Raw genomic sequence first — 17,673 nt, 5'->3', positions numbered from 1 at the left:
ATGGTGACACACAGACACAGGGAATGGTGACACACTGACACAGGGAATGATGATACACTGACACAGGGAATGGTAACACACTGACACAGGGAATGGTAACACACTGACACAGGGAATGGTGACACACTGACACAGGGAATGGTGACACACTGACACAGGGAATGGTGACACACTGACACAGGGAATGGTGACACACTGACACAGGGAATGGTGACACACTGACACAGGGAATGGTGACACACTGACACAGGGAATGGTAACACACTGACACAGGAAATGGTGACACACTGACACAGGGAATGGTGACACACTGACACAGGAAATGGTGACAGACTGACACAGGGAATGGTGACACACTGACACAGGGAATGGTAACACATTGACACAGGGAATGGTAACACACAGACACAGGGAATGGTGACACACTGACACAGGGAATGGTGACACACTGACACAGGGAATGGTAACACACTGACACAGGGAATGGTGACTCACTGACACAGGGAATGGTGACACACTGACACAGGGAATGGTGACACACTGACACAGGGAATGGTGGCACACTGACACAGGGAATGGTGACACACTGACACAGGGAATGGTGACACACTGACACAGGAGATGGATGGGGAGTTTACAACTCATAACTATGATGTCACTGACAGCAAATCAGACAAAACGAGGTCAAGCTTATCAGACTTCCACAACCCAACTCTGAATGAACTCCCTCCCCGCACACACACACACACACACACACACAGGTTCGTAATGACGGTGTCTTTTTCTAAACATCAGGCTGAGTCTGCTGGTGTTATGAATAGGAGTCTACCGTTATTCCACAACTTTCATAACTTTCAACTTTTAAATATCAGCAGTGGGTTAAATGAAGTGGTATTTGAAAAGAATGGAAAAAACATTAAGAGAAGCTATTTCCCTCAAACAGTCAATACACACAGCAGGGGTGTAATTGGACTTAGAAGCCTATAGGGTGTGTGTGTGTGTGTTTGTGTGTTTGTGTATTTGTTCTCCTCTCACCTCTCTCCACTGCTTGGTCTCCACTCCTTGGGTATAGAGCACACACACTGCGAGAGAGAGAAAGGGAGGGAGAGAGAGAGAGAGGGAGAGACAGCGAGAGAGACAGGGAGAGACAGCGAGAGAGAGAGGGAGAGAGAGAGCGAGCGAGAGGGCGAGGGAGAGAGAGAGACAGGGAGAGGGAGAAGGAAAGAGAGAGAGAGAGAGAGAGACAGAGAGAGACAGAGAGAGACAGAGAGAGGGAGAAGGAAAGAGAGAGAGAGAGAGAGAGAGAGACAGAGAGGGCAGAAATACAATCAGAGAAAGGCAGATAGATATTGATGCTGGCAGATTCAAGACAGCAGATCAATATAAACATCAGACTGGGGCTAAAGGCAAAGCTAACAACTACTCCTCAAATCAACTGTCACTCAAGAAGAAAGAGCGAGGGAATGAGGAACCGATGGATTGATGGACAGACGTCAGACGAAAGGACGGGCAGAAGGAGAGACAGACGGGCGGACAGATGGACAGACCGGTTGACAGACCGATCGACAGACGAACAGACATAGGGAGGAAGGTAGAGAGAGAGGAAGGTAGAGAAGGAGGAAGGTAGAGAGGAAGGAAGGTAGAGAGGGGAGGAAGCAGATGGAAAGTTGACTCACATGGGTCAGATTTGGAGAATGTGTCTTTATCTAGAAGATTCCTGAAAGAAAAAGGAAAGGGAAGCATGTCAACATTAATCAACTTCATCACCTCATTGAAATATATCAGACACCAATTTCTCCATTTGTTCGGCGCTTAGTGTCAGTAATAACATGAGTCATTATTGTAACCACAGGTATTAATGGTGTTCAGAGTGGGTCCTGTGATGTATTAAGTTCCCCTTGGAGGTCTAATTCCCGATACATACTATTTCAATGGCAATCAGAAAATTACAATTTACCACATAGAGTCATCGGTGGTTGATGAACAATTGTTCAGTTTTCCTTGTCAGTTGCTTCATACAAGCACAACAACAGACTGATAACTGTGTAGATGTGTGTCTGATGGTGTGCAGCTTGGTGTGTGTTGGTGTGTGTGTGTCAGAACACAGAAACTATAATCAGATTTTTGGTTGGAGGTAGTATCAACAGAGCGAATTAAAGGGATTGGTAGCCACCACAATGGTATCCTGATAACTGTCGTATCCTGTCTACCTGTTCACCTGATTACTGTCGTATCCTGTCTACCTGTTCACCTGATTACTGTAGTATCCTGTCTACCTGTGCACCTGATTACTGTAGTATCCTGTCTACCTGTTCACCTGATTACTGTTGTATCCTGTCTACCTGTTCACCTGATTACTGTAGTATCCTGTCTACCTGTTCACCTGATTACTGTCGTATCCTGTCTACCTGTTCACCTGATTACTGTAGTATCCAGTCTACCTGTTCACCTGATTACTGTAGTATCCTGTCTACCTGTTCACCTGATTACTGTTGTATCCTGTCTACCTGTTCACCTGATTACTGTCGTATCCTGTCTACCTGTTCACTTGATTACTGTCGTATCCTGTCTACCTGTTCACCTGATTACTGTAGTATCCTGTCTACCTGTTCAACTGATTACTGTAGTATCCTGTCTACCTGTTCACCTGATAACTGTAGTATCCTGTCTACCTGTTCACCTGATTACTGTAGTATCCTGTCTACCTGTTCACCCGATTACTGTAGTATCCTGTCTACCTGTTCACCTGATTACTGTCGTATCCCGTCTACCTGTTCACCTGATTACTGTCGTATCCTGTCTACCCGTTCACCTGATTACTGTCGTATCCTGTCTACCTGTTCACCTGATTACTGTAGTATCCTGTCTACCCGTTCACCTGATTACTGTCGTATCCTGTCTACCTGTTCACCTGATTACTGTCGTATCCTGTCTACCTGTTCACCTGATTACTGTCGTATCCTGTCTACCTGTTCACCTGATTACTGTCGTATCCTGTCTACCTGTTCACCTGATTACTGTCGTATCCTGTCTACCTGTTCACCTGATTACTGTAGTATCCTGTCTACCTGTTCACCTGATTACTGTTGTATCCTGTCTACCTGTTCACCTGATTACTGTCGTATCCTGTCTACCTGTTCACCTGATTACTGTCGTATCCTGTCTACCTGTTTACCTGATTACTGTAGTATCCTGTCTACCTGTTCACCTGATTACTGTTGTATCCTGTCTACCTGTTCACCTGATTACTGTCGTATCCTGTCTACCTGTTCACCTGATTACTGTCGTATCCTGTCTACCTGTTCACCTGATTACTGTAGTATCCTGTCTACCTGTTCACCTCGCTCTCCTTACAGCCAACCTGCAATTACTCTATATCTCTGTCCAACCTGCAATTAATCTACACCTCTGTCCAACCTGCAATTAGTCTACACCTCTGTCCAACCTGCAATTAGTCTACACCTCTGTCCAACCTGCAATTACTCTACACCTCTGTCCAACCTGCAATTAGTCTTCACCTCTGTCCAACCTGCAATTAGTCTACACCTCTGTCCAACCTGCAATTAGTCTACACCTCTGTCCAACCTGCAATTAGTCTTTACCTCTGTCCAACCTGCAATTAGTCTTCACCTCTGTCCAACCTGCAATTAGTCTACACCTCTGTCCAACCTGCAATTAGTCTACACCTCTGTCCAACCTGCAATTAGTCTACACCTCTGTCCAACCTGCAATTAGTCTTCACCTCTGTCCAACCTGCAATTAGTCTTCACCTCTGTCCAACCTGCAATTAGTCTACACCTCTGTCCAACCTGCAATTAGTCTTCACCTCTGTCCAACCTGCAATTAGTCTACACCTCTGTCCAACCTGCAATTACTCTACACCTCTGTCCAACCTGCAATTAGTCTACACCTCTGTCCAACCTGCAATTAGTCTACACCTCTGTCCAACCTGCAATTAGTCTACACCTCTGTCCAACCTGCAATTACTCTACACTAATTCAGCCTACAGCAGCAGCCAATGTGTGGTGATCAATGCAGGCCTACATTGACATTAACCTGTTTATCTACTTATCATGAAGACAAGGAGGTGGCTGAAAATGTTGTTGTGTTTTTTTAATACAAGAAAACACTTTACTAAATAAAATGAATTATTATTCCCATACCATTATTACAGAGAATCTGACAATTGATGCTACCCTCTGCCTATTGGCTACTTACCTTATTCAAGTCTGTGTCAAAATACAACACTGCCCCTTTAAGACAAAAAAAAATCTCTTTACCTGGGCCAGCAGGTAGTCTAGTGGTTAGAGCGTTGGGCCTGTAACCGAATCTGTCCTTCTGCCCCTGAACAAGGCAGTTAACCCGCTGTTCCTAGGCTGTCGTTCTGCCCCTGAACAAGGCAGTTAACCCACTGTTCCTAGGCTGTCGTTCTGCCCCCTGAACAAGGCAGTTAACCCACTGTTCCTAGGCTGTCGTTCTGCCCCTGAACAAGGCAGTTAACCCACTGTTCCTAGGCTGTCGTTCTGCCCCCTGAACAAGGCAGTTAACCCACTGTTCCTAGGCTGTCGTTCTGCCCCTGAACAAGGCAGTTAACCCACTGTGTCATGCAGGTGAAAGAGGACCCAAACGCGACTTAACAGAAACAGAGTTTAATAATGTTCAAAACGGAATAACTGACATCCTCTAGATTTGTAGAGGGGAAAACAACTGGAGAAGCGGCCACAGACTGCAGGTCGCTTCGGGTAGGCGCAGGCCGTAGTCGACTGAGACACCTGCTCACACGCAGCGTCTGATGAAGGCACAAAACACGACAGAACAGGGTGATACACAATCACGGCAAAAACACGACAGGACAGGGCGAAACGCAATCACAGCATGGTGAATACAATATAAGGAACCGACGGAACAGGAACGGATCACAAAGGAATAAATAGGGAGTCTAATCAGGGAAAGGATCGGGAACAGGTGTGGGAAGACTAAATGATGATTAGGGGAATAGGAACAGCTGGGAGCAGGAACGGAACGATAGAGAGAAGAGAGAGCGAGAGAGTGAGAGAGGGAGGGGGAGAGAGAGGGATAGGAGGGAAAGAACCAAATAAGACCAGCAGAGGGAAACGAATAGCATGGGGAGCACAGGGACAAGACATGATAATAAATGACAAACATGACAGTACCCCCACTCACCGAGCGCCTCCTGGCGCTCTCGAGGAGGAACACTGGCAGCAACGGAGGAAATCATAGATCAAACGGTCCAGCACGTCCCGAGAAAGAACCCCACTCCTCTCCTCAGGACCGTAACGAAAAACGATAAAAAGGGAAACTAGGGTACTACTCTAAAAAAAAAAAATGAGAACTAGGGACAGACTGAGACACAGCAAGGGCAGGGACAAGAACAGGAGAGATGCGATGGCAGGGAACAGACTGAGACCCAGCAAGACCAGGAGCAGAAGCAGAAAAAAATTACCAGACTTCTTCTGCGCGCAGTCTGAACACGCAGCCACGAAACGGCGCGTGTCACGCTCCTGAGTCGGCCACCAAAAGCGCTGGCGAATAGACGCAAGAGTGCCTCGAACACCGGGATGACCAGCTAACTTGGCAGAGTGAGCCCACTGAAGAACAGCCAGACGAGTGGAAACAGGAACGAAAAGGAGGTTACTAGGACAAGCGCGCGGCGACGCAGTGTGCGTGAGTGCTTGCTTAACCTGTCTTTCAATTCCCAGACTGTCAACCCGACAACACGCCCATAAGGAAGAATCCCCTCGAGATCAGTAGAAGCCACAGAAGAACTAAACAGACGGGATAAGGCATCAGGCTTGGTGTTCTTGCTACCCGGACGGTAAGAAATCACAAACTCGAAACGAGCGAAAAACAACGCCCAACGAGCTTGACGGGCATTAAGTCGTTTGGCAGAACGGATGTACTCAAGGTTCTTATGGTCTGTCCAAACGACAAAAGGAACGGTCGCCCTCCAACCACTGTCGCCATTCGCCTAGGGCTAAGCGGATGGCGAGCAGTTCACGGTTACCCACATCATAGTTGCGCTCAGATGGCGACAGGCGATGAGAAAAATAAGCGCAAGGATGAACCTTATCGTCAGACTGGAAGCGCTGGGATAGAATGGCTCCCACGCCTACCTCTGAAGCGTCAACCTCGACAATAAATTGTCTAGTGACGTCAGGAGTAACGAGGATAGGAGCGGACGTAAAACGTTCTTTAGAAGATCAAAAGCTCCCTGGGCGGAACCGACCACTTAAAACACGTCTTGACAGAAGTAAGAGCTGTGAGAGGGGCAGCAACTTGACCGAAATTACGAATGAAACGCCGATAGAAATTAGCGAAACCTAAAAAGCGCTGCAACTCGACACGTGACCTTGGAACGGGCCAATCACTGACAGCTTGGACCTTAGCGGAATCCATCTGAATGCCTTCAGCGGAAATAACGGAACCGAGAAAAGTAACGGAGGAGACATGAAAAGAGCACTTCTCAGCCTTTACGTAGAGACAATTCTCTAAAAGGCGCTGTAGAACACGTCGAACGTGCTGAACATGAATCTCGAGTGACGGAGAAAAAATCAGGATATCGTCAAGATAGACAAAAACAAAAATGTTCAGCATGTCTCTCAGAACATCATTAACTAATGCCTGAAAAACAGCTGGCGCATTGGCGAGGCCGAACGGCAGAACCCGGTACTCAAAATGCCCTAACGGAGTGTTAAACGCCGTTTTCCACTCGTCCCCCTCTCTGATGCGCACGAGATGGTAAGCGTTACGAAGGTCCAACTTAGTAAAGCACCTGGCTCCCTGCAGAATCTCGAAGGCTGATGACATAAGGGGAAGCGGATAACGATTCTTAACCGTTATGTCATTCAGCCCTCGATAATCCACGCAGGGGCGCAGAGTACCGTCCTTCTTCTTAACAAAAAGAACCCCGCCCGGCCGGAGAAGAAGAAGGCACTATGGTACCGTCGTCAAGAGACACAGACAAATAATCCTCGAGAGCCTTACGTTCGGGAGCCGACAGAGAGTATAGTCTACCTCGAGGAGGCGTGGTCCCTGGAAGGAGATCAATACTACAATCATACGACCGGTGAGGAGGAAGGGAGTTGGCTCGGGACCGACTGAAGACCGTGCGCAGATCATGATATTCCTCCGGCACTCCTGTCAAATCGCCAGGTTCCTCCTGAGAAGTAGGGAGAGAAGAAACGGGAGGGATGGCAGACATTAAACACTTCACATGACAAGAAACGTTCCAGGATAGGATAGAATTACTAGACCAATTAATAGAAGGATTATGACATACTAGCCAGGGATGACCCAAAACAACAGGTGTAAACGGTGAACGGAAAATCAAAAAGAAATAGTCTCACTGTGGTTACCAGATACTGTGAGAGTTAAAGGTAGTGTCTCAAATTTGATACTGGGAAGATGACTACCATCTAAGGCAAACATGGGCGTAGGCTTGTCTAACGGTCTGAAAGGAATGTTATGTTTCCGAACCCATGCTTCGTCCATGAAACAACCCTCAGCCCCAGAGTCAATCAAGGCACTGCATGTAGCACCCGAACCGGTCCAGCGTAGATGGACCGACATAGTAGTACAAGATCTAGATGAAGAGGACTGAGTAGTAGCGCTCACCAGTAGCCCTCCGCTTACTGATGGGCTCTGGCCTCTTACTGGACATGAATTAACAAAATGTCCAGCAACTCCGCAATAGAGGCACAGGCGGTTGGTGATCCTCCGTTCCCTCTCCTTATTCGAGATGCGAATCCCTCCCAGCTGCATGGGCTCAGTCTCAAAGCCAGAGGAGGGAGATGGTTGCGATGCGGAGCAGGGAAACACCGTTGATGCGAGCTCTCTTCCACGAGCCCGGTGACGAAGATCTACCCGTCGTTCTATGCGGATGGCGAGAGCAATCAAAGAGTCCACATCTGAAGGAACCTCCCGGGAGAGAATCTCATCCTTAACCGCTGCGTGGAGTCCCTCCAGAAAACGAGCGAGCAGCGCCGGCTCGTTCCACTCACTAGAGGCAGCAAGAGTGCGAAACTCAATGGAATAATCCGTTATGGACCGTTCACCTTGGCATAAGGAAGCCAGGGCCCTAGAAGCCTCCTCACCAAAACTGAACGGTCAAAAACCCGAATCATCTCCTCTTTAAAGTTCTGGAATCTGTTAGAGCAATCAGCCCTTGCCTCCCAGATAGCTGTGCCCCATTCTCGAGCCCGGCCAGTAAGGAGTGAAATGACGTAAGCAACCCGAGCTCTCTCTCTAGAGTATGTGTGGGGTTGGAGAGAGAACACAATCTCACACTGCGTGAGAAAGGAGCGGCACTCAGTGGGCTGCCCGGAGTAGCAAGGTGGGTTATTAACCCTGGGTTCTGGAGGCTCGGCAGGCCAGGGAGTAACAGGTGGCACGAGACGTAGACTCTGGAACTGTCCAGAGAGGTCGGAAACCTGAGCGGCCAGGTTCTCCACGGCATGGCGAGCAGCAGACAATTCCTGCTCGTGTCTGCCGAGCATGGCTCCTTGGAACTCGACGGCAGTGTAACGAGCGTCTGAAGTCGCTGGGTCCATTCCTTGGTCGGTTCCTTCTGTCATGCAGGTGAAAGAGGACCCAAACGCGACTTAACAGAAACAGAGTTTAATAATGTTCAAAACGGAATAACTGACATCCTCTAGATTTGTAGAGGGGAAAACAACTGGAGAAGCGGCCACAGACTGCAGGTCGCTTCGGGTAGGCGCAGGCCGTAGTCGACTGAGACACCTGCTCACACGCAGCGTCTGATGAAGGCACAAAACACGACAGAACAGGGTGATACACAATCACGGCAAAAACACGACAGGACAGGGCGAAACGCAATCACAGCATGGTGAATACAATATAAGGAACCGACGGAACAGGAACGGATCACAAAGGAATAAATAGGGAGTCTAATCAGGGGAAAGGATCGGGAACAGGTGTGGGAAGACTAAATGATGATTAGGGGAATAGGAACAGCTGGGAGCAGGAACGGAACGATAGAGAGAAGAGAGAGCGAGAGAGTGAGAGAGGGAGGGGGAGAGAGAGGGATAGGAGGGAAAGAACCAAATAAGACCAGCAGAGGGAAACGAATAGCATGGGGAGCACAGGGACAAGACATGATAATAAATGACAAACATGACACACTGTTCCTAGGCTGTCGTTCTGCCCCTGAACAAGGCAGTTAACCCACTGTTCCTAGGCTGTCGTTCTGCCCCCTGAACAAGGCAGTTAACCCACTGTTCCTAGGCTGTCGTTCTGCCCCTGAACAAGGCAGTTAACCCACTGTTCCTAGGCTGTCATTGAAAATAAGAATTTGATCTTAACTGGCTTGATTAGTTAAATAAAGGTTCAATTTACCAGACACGCTTTTCAAAGATATGGAGAAATGCTCACATTTTGTGCTCAATGTGGGAATCACTCAAAGGATATGAACAAATGTACACACATTACCACATGCACCTCTCACTTTGATCTCAAAACAAGATCTGTCCACACGCACAGCTTAGAGGGAACATTGCCTCTGTCTCTCTTCAACCCAATCAGCCCTCAAGCCTGTCTCTCCTCAACTCAATCAGCCCTCGAGCCTGTCTCTCCTCCCCTTGATTTCCACTCATCCTCCCATCCCCTCAAACGTATTTATTTTGTCTCCCCTTTCATCCTCCCCTCACCCCTTGGCCCCTGCTCCTCTTCCCCTTCCCTGTCTTCCCTATCCTCGCTTTCTACTCACCATATTCACCCCTCAACCCTGCCTCTCAAATCAAATCAAATCATATTGTTTTATTTGTCATGTGAGGCGAATACAACAGGTGTAGTAGACCTTACAGTGAAATGCTGAATACAACAGGTGTAGTAGACCTTACAGTGAAATGCTGAATACAACAGGTGTAGTAGACCTTACAGTGAAATGCTGAATACAACAGGTGTAGTAGACCTTACAGTGAAATGCTGAATACAACAGGTGTAGTAGACCTTACAGTGAAATGCTGAATACAACAGGTGTAGTAGACCTTACAGTGAAATGCTGAATACAACAGGTGTAGTAGACCTTACAGTGAAATGCTGAATACAACAGGTGTAGTAGACCTTACAGTGAAATGCTGAATACAACAGGTGTAGTAGACCTTACAGTGAAATGCTGAATACAACAGGTGTAGTAGACCTTACAGTGAAATGCTGAATACAACAGGTGTAGTAGACCTTACAGTGAAATGCTGAATACAACAGGTGTAGTAGACCTTACAGTGAAATGCTGAATACAACAGGTGTAGTACTTACAGAGAAATGCTTACTTACCGGCTCTAACCAATGGTGTGGGGGGGTAAAAAGTGTGTGTGTGTGTGTGTGTGTGTGTGTGTGTGTGTGTGTGTGTGTGTGTGTGTGTGTGTGTGTGTGTGTGTGTGTGTGTGTGTGTGTGTGTGTGTGTGTGTGTGTGTGTGTGTGTGTGTGTGTGTGTGTGTGTGTGTGTGTGTGTGTGTAAAGACATTAACAACAGCAAAAACAGCGTAAAAGAGGGTTTGGGAAGGGGGCACAGAATACAAATAGTCCGGGTAACCATTTGGTTACCTGTTCAGGAGTCTTATGGCTTGGGGGTAAAAACTGTTGAGAAAACTTTTTGTCCTAGACTTGGCACTCCGGGACCGTCTATGACTGGGGTGGCTGGGGTCTTTGACCATTTTTAGGGCCTTCCTCTGTCACAGTTTCCACCAAATTTTTCAGTTTCCACCTCATTTTGTTGGCAGTGTGCACATAGCCTGTCTTCTCTTGAGAGCCATATCTGCCTACGGCGGCCTTTCTCAATAGCAAGGCTCTGCTCACTGAGTCTGCACATAGTCAAAGTGTCACGACGTCCATCGAAGTCGGGCTCTCTCCTCGTTCGGGCGGTGCCCGGCGTCGCCGGTCTTCTAGCTATCATCAATCCACTTTTCATTTTCCATGTGTTTTGTCTTGTTTTCCCTCACACCTTTTTTCAATTCCCTCAATGACTTGTTGTATATTTAACCCTCTGTTTCCCCCATGGCTTTGTGTGGGATTGTTTATTGTAAGTGCATGTTTTCTCTGGTGCGCGACGGGTTTGTTTGTTGTTCTGGTTTCTGCTCTGTTGATTACCCAGTTTTGCTCTCCTGCGCCTGACTTCCCTGCCGCCAGTTACGCGCTCCCTTACACAACACTTTCCTTAAGTTTGGGTCAGTCACAGTGGTCAGGTGTTCTTCTCTCTGTTTAGGGCCAAGTAGCATTCTAGTTTGCTCTGTTTTTTTGTTAATTCTTTCCAATGCGTCAAGTAATTCTCTTTTTGTTTTCTCATGATTTGGTTGGGTCTAATTGTGCTGCTGTCCTGGGGCTCTGTGGGCTATATTTGTGAACAGAGCCTCAGGACCAGCTTGCTCAGTGGACTCTTCTCCAGGTTCATCTCTCTGTAGGTGATGGCTTTGTTATGGAAGGTTTGGGAATTGCTTCCTTTTAGGTGGTTGTAGAATTTAACAGCTCTTTTCTGGATTTTGATAATTAGTGGGTATCAACCTAATTCTGCTCTGCATGCATTATTTGGTGTTCTACATTGTACACGGAGGATATTTTTTGCAGAATTCTGCATGCAGTCTCAATTTGGTGTTTGTCCCATTTTGTGAATTCTTGGTTGGTGAGCAGACCCCAGACCTCACAACCATAAAGGACAATGGCTTCTATGACTGATTCAAGTATTTTTAGCCAGATCCTAATAGGTATGTTGAATTTATTGTTCCTTTTGATGGCATAGAATGTCTGCTTGCCTTGTCTCTCAGATAGTTAACAGCTTTGTGGAAGTTACAGTTGGCGCTGATGTTTAGGCCGAAGTGTGTTTTTTTTGTGTGCTCTTGTCCAACGGTGTCTAGATGGAATTTATATTTGTGGTCCTGTCAACTGGACCTATTCGGAACACCATTATTTTGGTCTTACTGAGATTTACGGCCAGGTCTGACAGAATCTGTGCAGAATATCTAGGTGCTGCTGTAGGTGCTCCTTGTTTGGGGACAGAAGCACCAGATCATCAGCAAACATTTGATTTCTGAATCCAGTAGGGTGAGGCCGGGTGCTGCAGACTGTTCTAGTGCCCGTGCCAATTCGTTGATATATGTTGAAGTGCGTGGGGCTTAAGCTGCATCCCTGTCTAACCCCACAGTAAACTGCATCCATTCCTCACCCCCCCACATCGTTGAAAGGTTTTAACAATTTTATCCGCACACTTGTTTGTGTACATGGATTTAAAATGTGGTATATTTTTCCCCAAAAACCCCTTTCCATCAATTTGTATAGCAGAACCTCATGCCAAATTGTGTTGAACGATTTTTTGAAATCAACAAAGCATGAGAAGACTTTGCCTTTGTTTTGGTTTGTTTGTTTGTGAATTAGGGTGTGTAGGGTGAGTATGTGGTCTGTCGTACGTTCAATTGGTAAAAAGCCAATTTTACATTTGCTCAGTACATTGTTTTCACTGAGGAAATGTACAAGTCTGCTGTTAATGATAATGCAGAGGATTTTAACAAGGTTGCTGTTGACGCATATCTCACGGTAGTTATTGGGGTCAAATTTGTCTCCTCTTTTTGGATTGGGGTGATCAGTCCTTGGTTGAATTTTGTCCTGTAGTTCATTCAATGTAATTGGAGAATCCAGTGGGTCCTGGTAGTATTTAAGATGATTGAGCACAGCTCTGTTCAAGAAGAGCGTGATTTGCTGTGTTCTGATTGGATTGTCAGTGTGCTGACTGTGAATGCTCTAAGAGACTCTGGGTTGAGGTCAGTGATAAAGTAGTCTACAGTACTACTGCCAAGAGATGAGCAATAGCTGTACCTACCATAGGAGTCCCCTCGAAGCCTACCACTGACTATGGACATACCCAGCGTCTGACAGAGCTGCAGGAGTTGTGACCCGTTTTTGTTGGTTATGTTGTCATAGATGTGTCTAGGGGGAAAAATGGGGGAGGGAATGCTGTCACCTCCAGGTAGGTGTTTGTCACCCTGTGTGCTGAGGGTGTCAGGTTCTTGTCCAGTTCTGGCATTTAGTTCGCCGGAGACGAGTACCGAAAAGTACACGGGCCTGGAAATTGTTGATCTCCCCTCTAAGATGGAGAAGCTGTCATCGTTAAAGTATGGGGATTCTATTGGGGGGATATAGGAAGCACACAAGGACATTTTTCTCTGTTGAAATCATTTCCATATTCATTTCTAGCCAGATGTAAAATGTTCCTGTTTTGATTAATTTAATAGAGTGGGTTAGGTCTGCTCTATACCAAATTAGCACACCCCCTGAGTCTCTTCCCTGTTTCACACCTGGTAGTTTGGTGGATGGGACTACCAGCTCTCTGTAACCTAGAGGGCAACCAGTGGGTCCATCTCCTCTATACCATGTTTCTTGTAGGATGACAATGTCTGTATTTCCAATTTCTTTGGTGAAGTCCAGGTTCCTGCTCTTTAACTTAAGCCAAAGGCAGATGACCTCTGACCTTGTATATTCCAGGATCAGACAGTAAGTCGCTCTGGATAAGAGCGTCTGCTAAATGACTTAAATGTAAATGTAAAAGTTTTGTGTTCCATAGTGTCTAGTGTTATTGTGTAGTTTAGACCTGGACCATCACAGTAGGTGTGAGCAGAGCATGTTGAGCATCTGATACATACCTCTTAGGTTGCATAATGGGGCTTGGGTGGGTGTAATAGTGGGGGTTGGGCCTATTTCTCTGCTCACAGCCTGGGCATATGTCATGCTGTCATGTTGAGGTCCTTGCTGCAGGGGGGGGGGGGGTCGGGTAGAAGGGGCATAGGTCTGATATAGTGGGGCCTGTATAGGGTGTGGCCAGGGTTTGCTTGGGGTGGTCTTAGCTGGTTGGGGTGTGGCTGGTGATGCTGTTGCTCTTTTGCTCCTGTGTGAAGTGTTGAGGCTATGGTTGAGAGTGACGTCTTTCAGGGTCCTGGCAAAAATTGAGATTGCTACCTTTGTATAGGTGGACCTGGTCAAAAAGGCTGTTCAAGTCCAGGGTGGAGTGGTGGGCCAGGTAGACATTAGGTTTTGAAGCACAGTCTCGTGAAATGCTTGCATTCACCCACTGTATGGTGGTGGGGTGAACTTTTTCAATCACTCCCTTGAGTGCTGTTGCCACCCTTTACTGCTGGGCCCTCAGGTCGTTTGTGCCCGTGTGAATTATGATGTGGCTGGGGACACTAGTCTGTCCTCTGATAACAGCTCCAGGGCCTAGTGTTTGTCCTCTGACAACAGCTCCAGGGCCTAGGGTTTGTCCTCTGACAACAGCTCCAGGGCCTAGTGTTTGTCCTCTGACAACAGCTTCAGGGCCTAGTGTTTGTCCTCTGACAACAGCTCCAGGGCCTAGGGTTTGTCCTCTGACAACAGCTACAGGGCCTAGTGTTTGTCCTCTGACAACAGCTACAGGGCCTAGTGTTTGTCCTCTGACAACAGCTCCAGGGCCTAGGGTCTGTCCTCTGACAACAGCTCCAGGGCCTAGGGTTTGTCCTCTGACAACAGCTCCAGGGCCTAGGGTCTGTCCTCTGACAACAGCTCCAGGGCCTAGTGTTTGTCCTCTGACAACAGCTCCAGGGCCTAGTGTTTGTCCTCTGACAACAGCTCCAGGGCCTAGTGTTCGTCCTCTGACAACAGCTCCAGGGCCTAGTGTTTGTGTCCTGCTCTTTGTCACACCTCAGCTTTCTGACTATGGCTTCTCCGGGGGAGTGTCCTGTTCTTTGTCACACCTCAGCTTTCTGACTATGGCTTCTCCGGGGGAGTGTTCTGTTCTCTGTCACACCTCAGCTTTCTGACTATGGCTTCTCCGGGGGAGTGTCCTGTTCTCTGTCACACCTCAGCTTTCTGACTATGGCTTCTCTGGGGGAGTGTCCTGTTCTCTGTCACACCTCAGCTTTCTGACTATGGCTTCTCCGGGGGAGTGTCCTGCTCTCTGTCACACCTCAGCTTTCTGACTATGGCTTCTCCGGGGGAGTGTCCTGCTCTCTGTCACACCTCAGCTTTCTGACTATGGCTTCTCCGGGGGAGTGTCCTGTTCTCTGTCACACCTCAGCTTTCTGACTATGGCTTCTCCGGGGGAGTGTCCTGCTCTCTGTCACACCTCAGCTTTCTGACTATGGCTCCTCTGGGGGAGTGTCCTGTTCTCTGTCACACCTCAGCTTTCTGACTTCGTCCTTCAGTGCCACGTGTGCCTCTTCAAGTTCTCTCCCCTCAGTCTGTGAGGGGGGGGGGGGTGTTGTTGTGCTAGTCTGTTTTGTGGGTTTGTTCTGTTTGGATTGTGTGGACTAGCTCTCTGAGCTCCACCATGTCTCTCTCTGAGCTCCACCATGTCTCTCTCTGAGCTCCACCATGTCTCTCTCTGAGCTCCACCATGTCTCTCTCTGAGCTCCACCATGTCTCTCTCTGAGCTCCACCATGTCTCTCTCTGAGCTCCACCATGTCTCTATCTGAGCTCCACCATGTCTCTCTCTGAGCTCCACCATGTCTCTCTCCATCTCTGTGAATGTATCCCTCTCAGTGATGGAGGAGCAGTGCAGTGGTGGGACCTGGGTGTGTTCAGTGCTGGGGGCTGGGGGGGGGGGACTATCCTCGTCTGCAGGACAGTTTGAAGAGTTGTGATCAGACTCACTCAGGATGTGGAAGTCGTCACAGAGAGAGATATTGTCCTGCTCTGCTCTCTCTTTGATTCTGTAAAAGTCCTGCTGGAACTGCATGAGGAGGCCCTGCACCATTATCGTCCCAGACTTGTACACTTTGACAGAGGTTGTTTACAGTTCCTCAATGTCTAGCATTCTGAGTTCCCACCCTGGGCCAATACGCTCTGCCTTGTCAGTAGTGTGTTTTTATAGCACTGTGCTATGCCAGGGGATGGTCTGTGTGGACAATTAGCAGTAACAGTCAGCAAATAGTTTCTCCGGATTGTCCTCGAGGAGCATGTTTTTGTACTTTATTCCTTGCATTGTTATTTGTTGTATTGTAATGACCTCTGGACAGGGATTGGTGCTCCAAAGGCCTCTGCATTTGGTGGTGGGGGGGGGCTGTTAAACTCTCCTGCCATTGGTGGGTTGAAGACTTTTCACACATCTGCCTTCACTCTTCAGTGCCAACTGAAGGTGCCGCTAGGTCTGATCTGTCCCAGCACCTTGGTAGCTTAGAATACTTATTTACTTAGCCTGATATAACACAATTACCTAGAGATAGTTATCTTTTACTTTTGGGAGTAGCTTCAGACTGAATATTACTCACTCACTTTTGTGTTGGATGGTATTTCCAGGTTCTTCTGTGTTTCTTCTGCAGGTTTTTTTTTCTTTTTTCTTGATAGTCCTTGGTATTTATAGTATAATAGTTACTCCCGCCGAGGGTGGCTCCCCTGCCTGTTTGGGCGGCGCTCGGCGGTCGTGTGCTTGGGCGGGTCAGGGTTTCTGCGCCCTGTGTGCTTGGGCGGGTCAGGGTTTCTGCGCCCTGTGTGCTTGGGCGGGTCAGGGTTTCTGCGCCCTGTGTGCTTGGGCGGGTCAGGGTTTCTGCGCCCTGTGTGTTTGGGCGGGTCAGGGTTTCTGCGCCCTGTGTGCTTGGGCGGGTCAGGGTTTCTGCGCCCTGTGTGCTTGGGCGGGTCAGGGTTTCTGCGCCCTGTGTGTTTGGGCGGGTCAGGGTTTCTGCGCCCTGTGTGCTTGGGCGGGTCAGGGTTTCTGCGCCCTGTGTGCTTGGGCGGGTCAGGGTTTCTGCGCCCTGTGTGCTTGGGCGGGTCAGGGTTTCTGCGCCCTGTGTGCTTGGGCGGGTCAGGGTTTCTGCGCCCTGTGTTTGGCGTGACTGTTTATGTGCCGGAGAGAATAAATGGTCTGTTATTGAACCCTCTGCTCTCTGCGCCTGACTCCTACCTTCCACACCGAGTAACCCCTCTGCTCTCTGCGCCTGACTCCTACCTTCCACACCGAGTAACCCCTTTGCTCTCTGCGCCTGACTCCTACCTTCCACACCTAGTAACCCCTCTGCTCTCTGCGCCTGACTCCTAACTTCCACACCTAGTAACCCCTCTGCTCTCTGCGCCTGACTCCTACCTTCCACACCTAGTAACCCCTCTGCTCTCTGCGCCTGACTCCTACCTTCCACACCGAGTAACCCCTTTGCTCTCTGCGCCTGACTCCTACCTTCCACACCTAGTAACCCCTCTGCTCTCTGCGCCTGACTCCTAACTTCCACACCTAGTAACCCCTCTGCTCTCTGCGCCTGACTCCTACCTTCCACACCGAGTAACCCCTTTGCTCTCTGCGCCTGACTCCTACCTTCCACACCTAGTAACCCCTCTGCTCTCTGCGCCTGACTCCTAACTTCCACACCTAGTAACCCCTCTGCTCTCTGCGCCTGACTCCTACCTTCCACACCGAGTAACCCCTTTGCTCTCTGCGCCTGACTCCTACCTTCCACACCGAGTAACCCCTTTGCTCTCTGCGCCTGACTCCTACCTTCCACACCTAGTAACCCCTCTGCTCTCTGCGCCTGACTCCTAACTTCCACACCTAGTAACCCCTCTGCTCTCTGCGCCTGACTCCTACCTTCCACACCGAGTAACCCCTTTGCTCTCTGCGCCTGACTCCTACCTTCCACACCGAGTAACCCCTTTGCTCTCTGCGCCTGACTCCTACCTTCCACACCTAGTAA

The 17,673-nt window shown here is 48.5% G+C and overlaps 1 protein-coding gene across 1 annotated transcript in view; it reads right to left on the bottom strand.

The window, feature by feature from the left end:
- LOC124002926 (copine-5-like) overlaps positions 1-17,673 on the bottom strand; it is a 329,935-nt gene that overhangs the window by 237,071 nt on the left and 75,191 nt on the right. Inside the window, exons 3-4 of the mRNA XM_046310773.1 lie at positions 1,677-1,717; positions 1,036-1,082 (exon numbers count right to left, since the gene is read on the bottom strand). Of these exons, the coding sequence (XP_046166729.1) occupies positions 1,036-1,082; positions 1,677-1,717 (88 nt within the window). The remainder of the gene's footprint in view (positions 1-1,035; positions 1,083-1,676; positions 1,718-17,673) is intronic.

Source organism: Oncorhynchus gorbuscha, linkage group LG18 (assembly GCF_021184085.1).
Source record: "Oncorhynchus gorbuscha isolate QuinsamMale2020 ecotype Even-year linkage group LG18, OgorEven_v1.0, whole genome shotgun sequence".
NCBI classification, from domain to species: domain Eukaryota; kingdom Metazoa; phylum Chordata; class Actinopteri; order Salmoniformes; family Salmonidae; genus Oncorhynchus; species Oncorhynchus gorbuscha.
The sequence above is the reverse complement of the archived record's forward strand: the minus strand, read 5'-3'. Positions and strand labels throughout refer to the sequence as shown.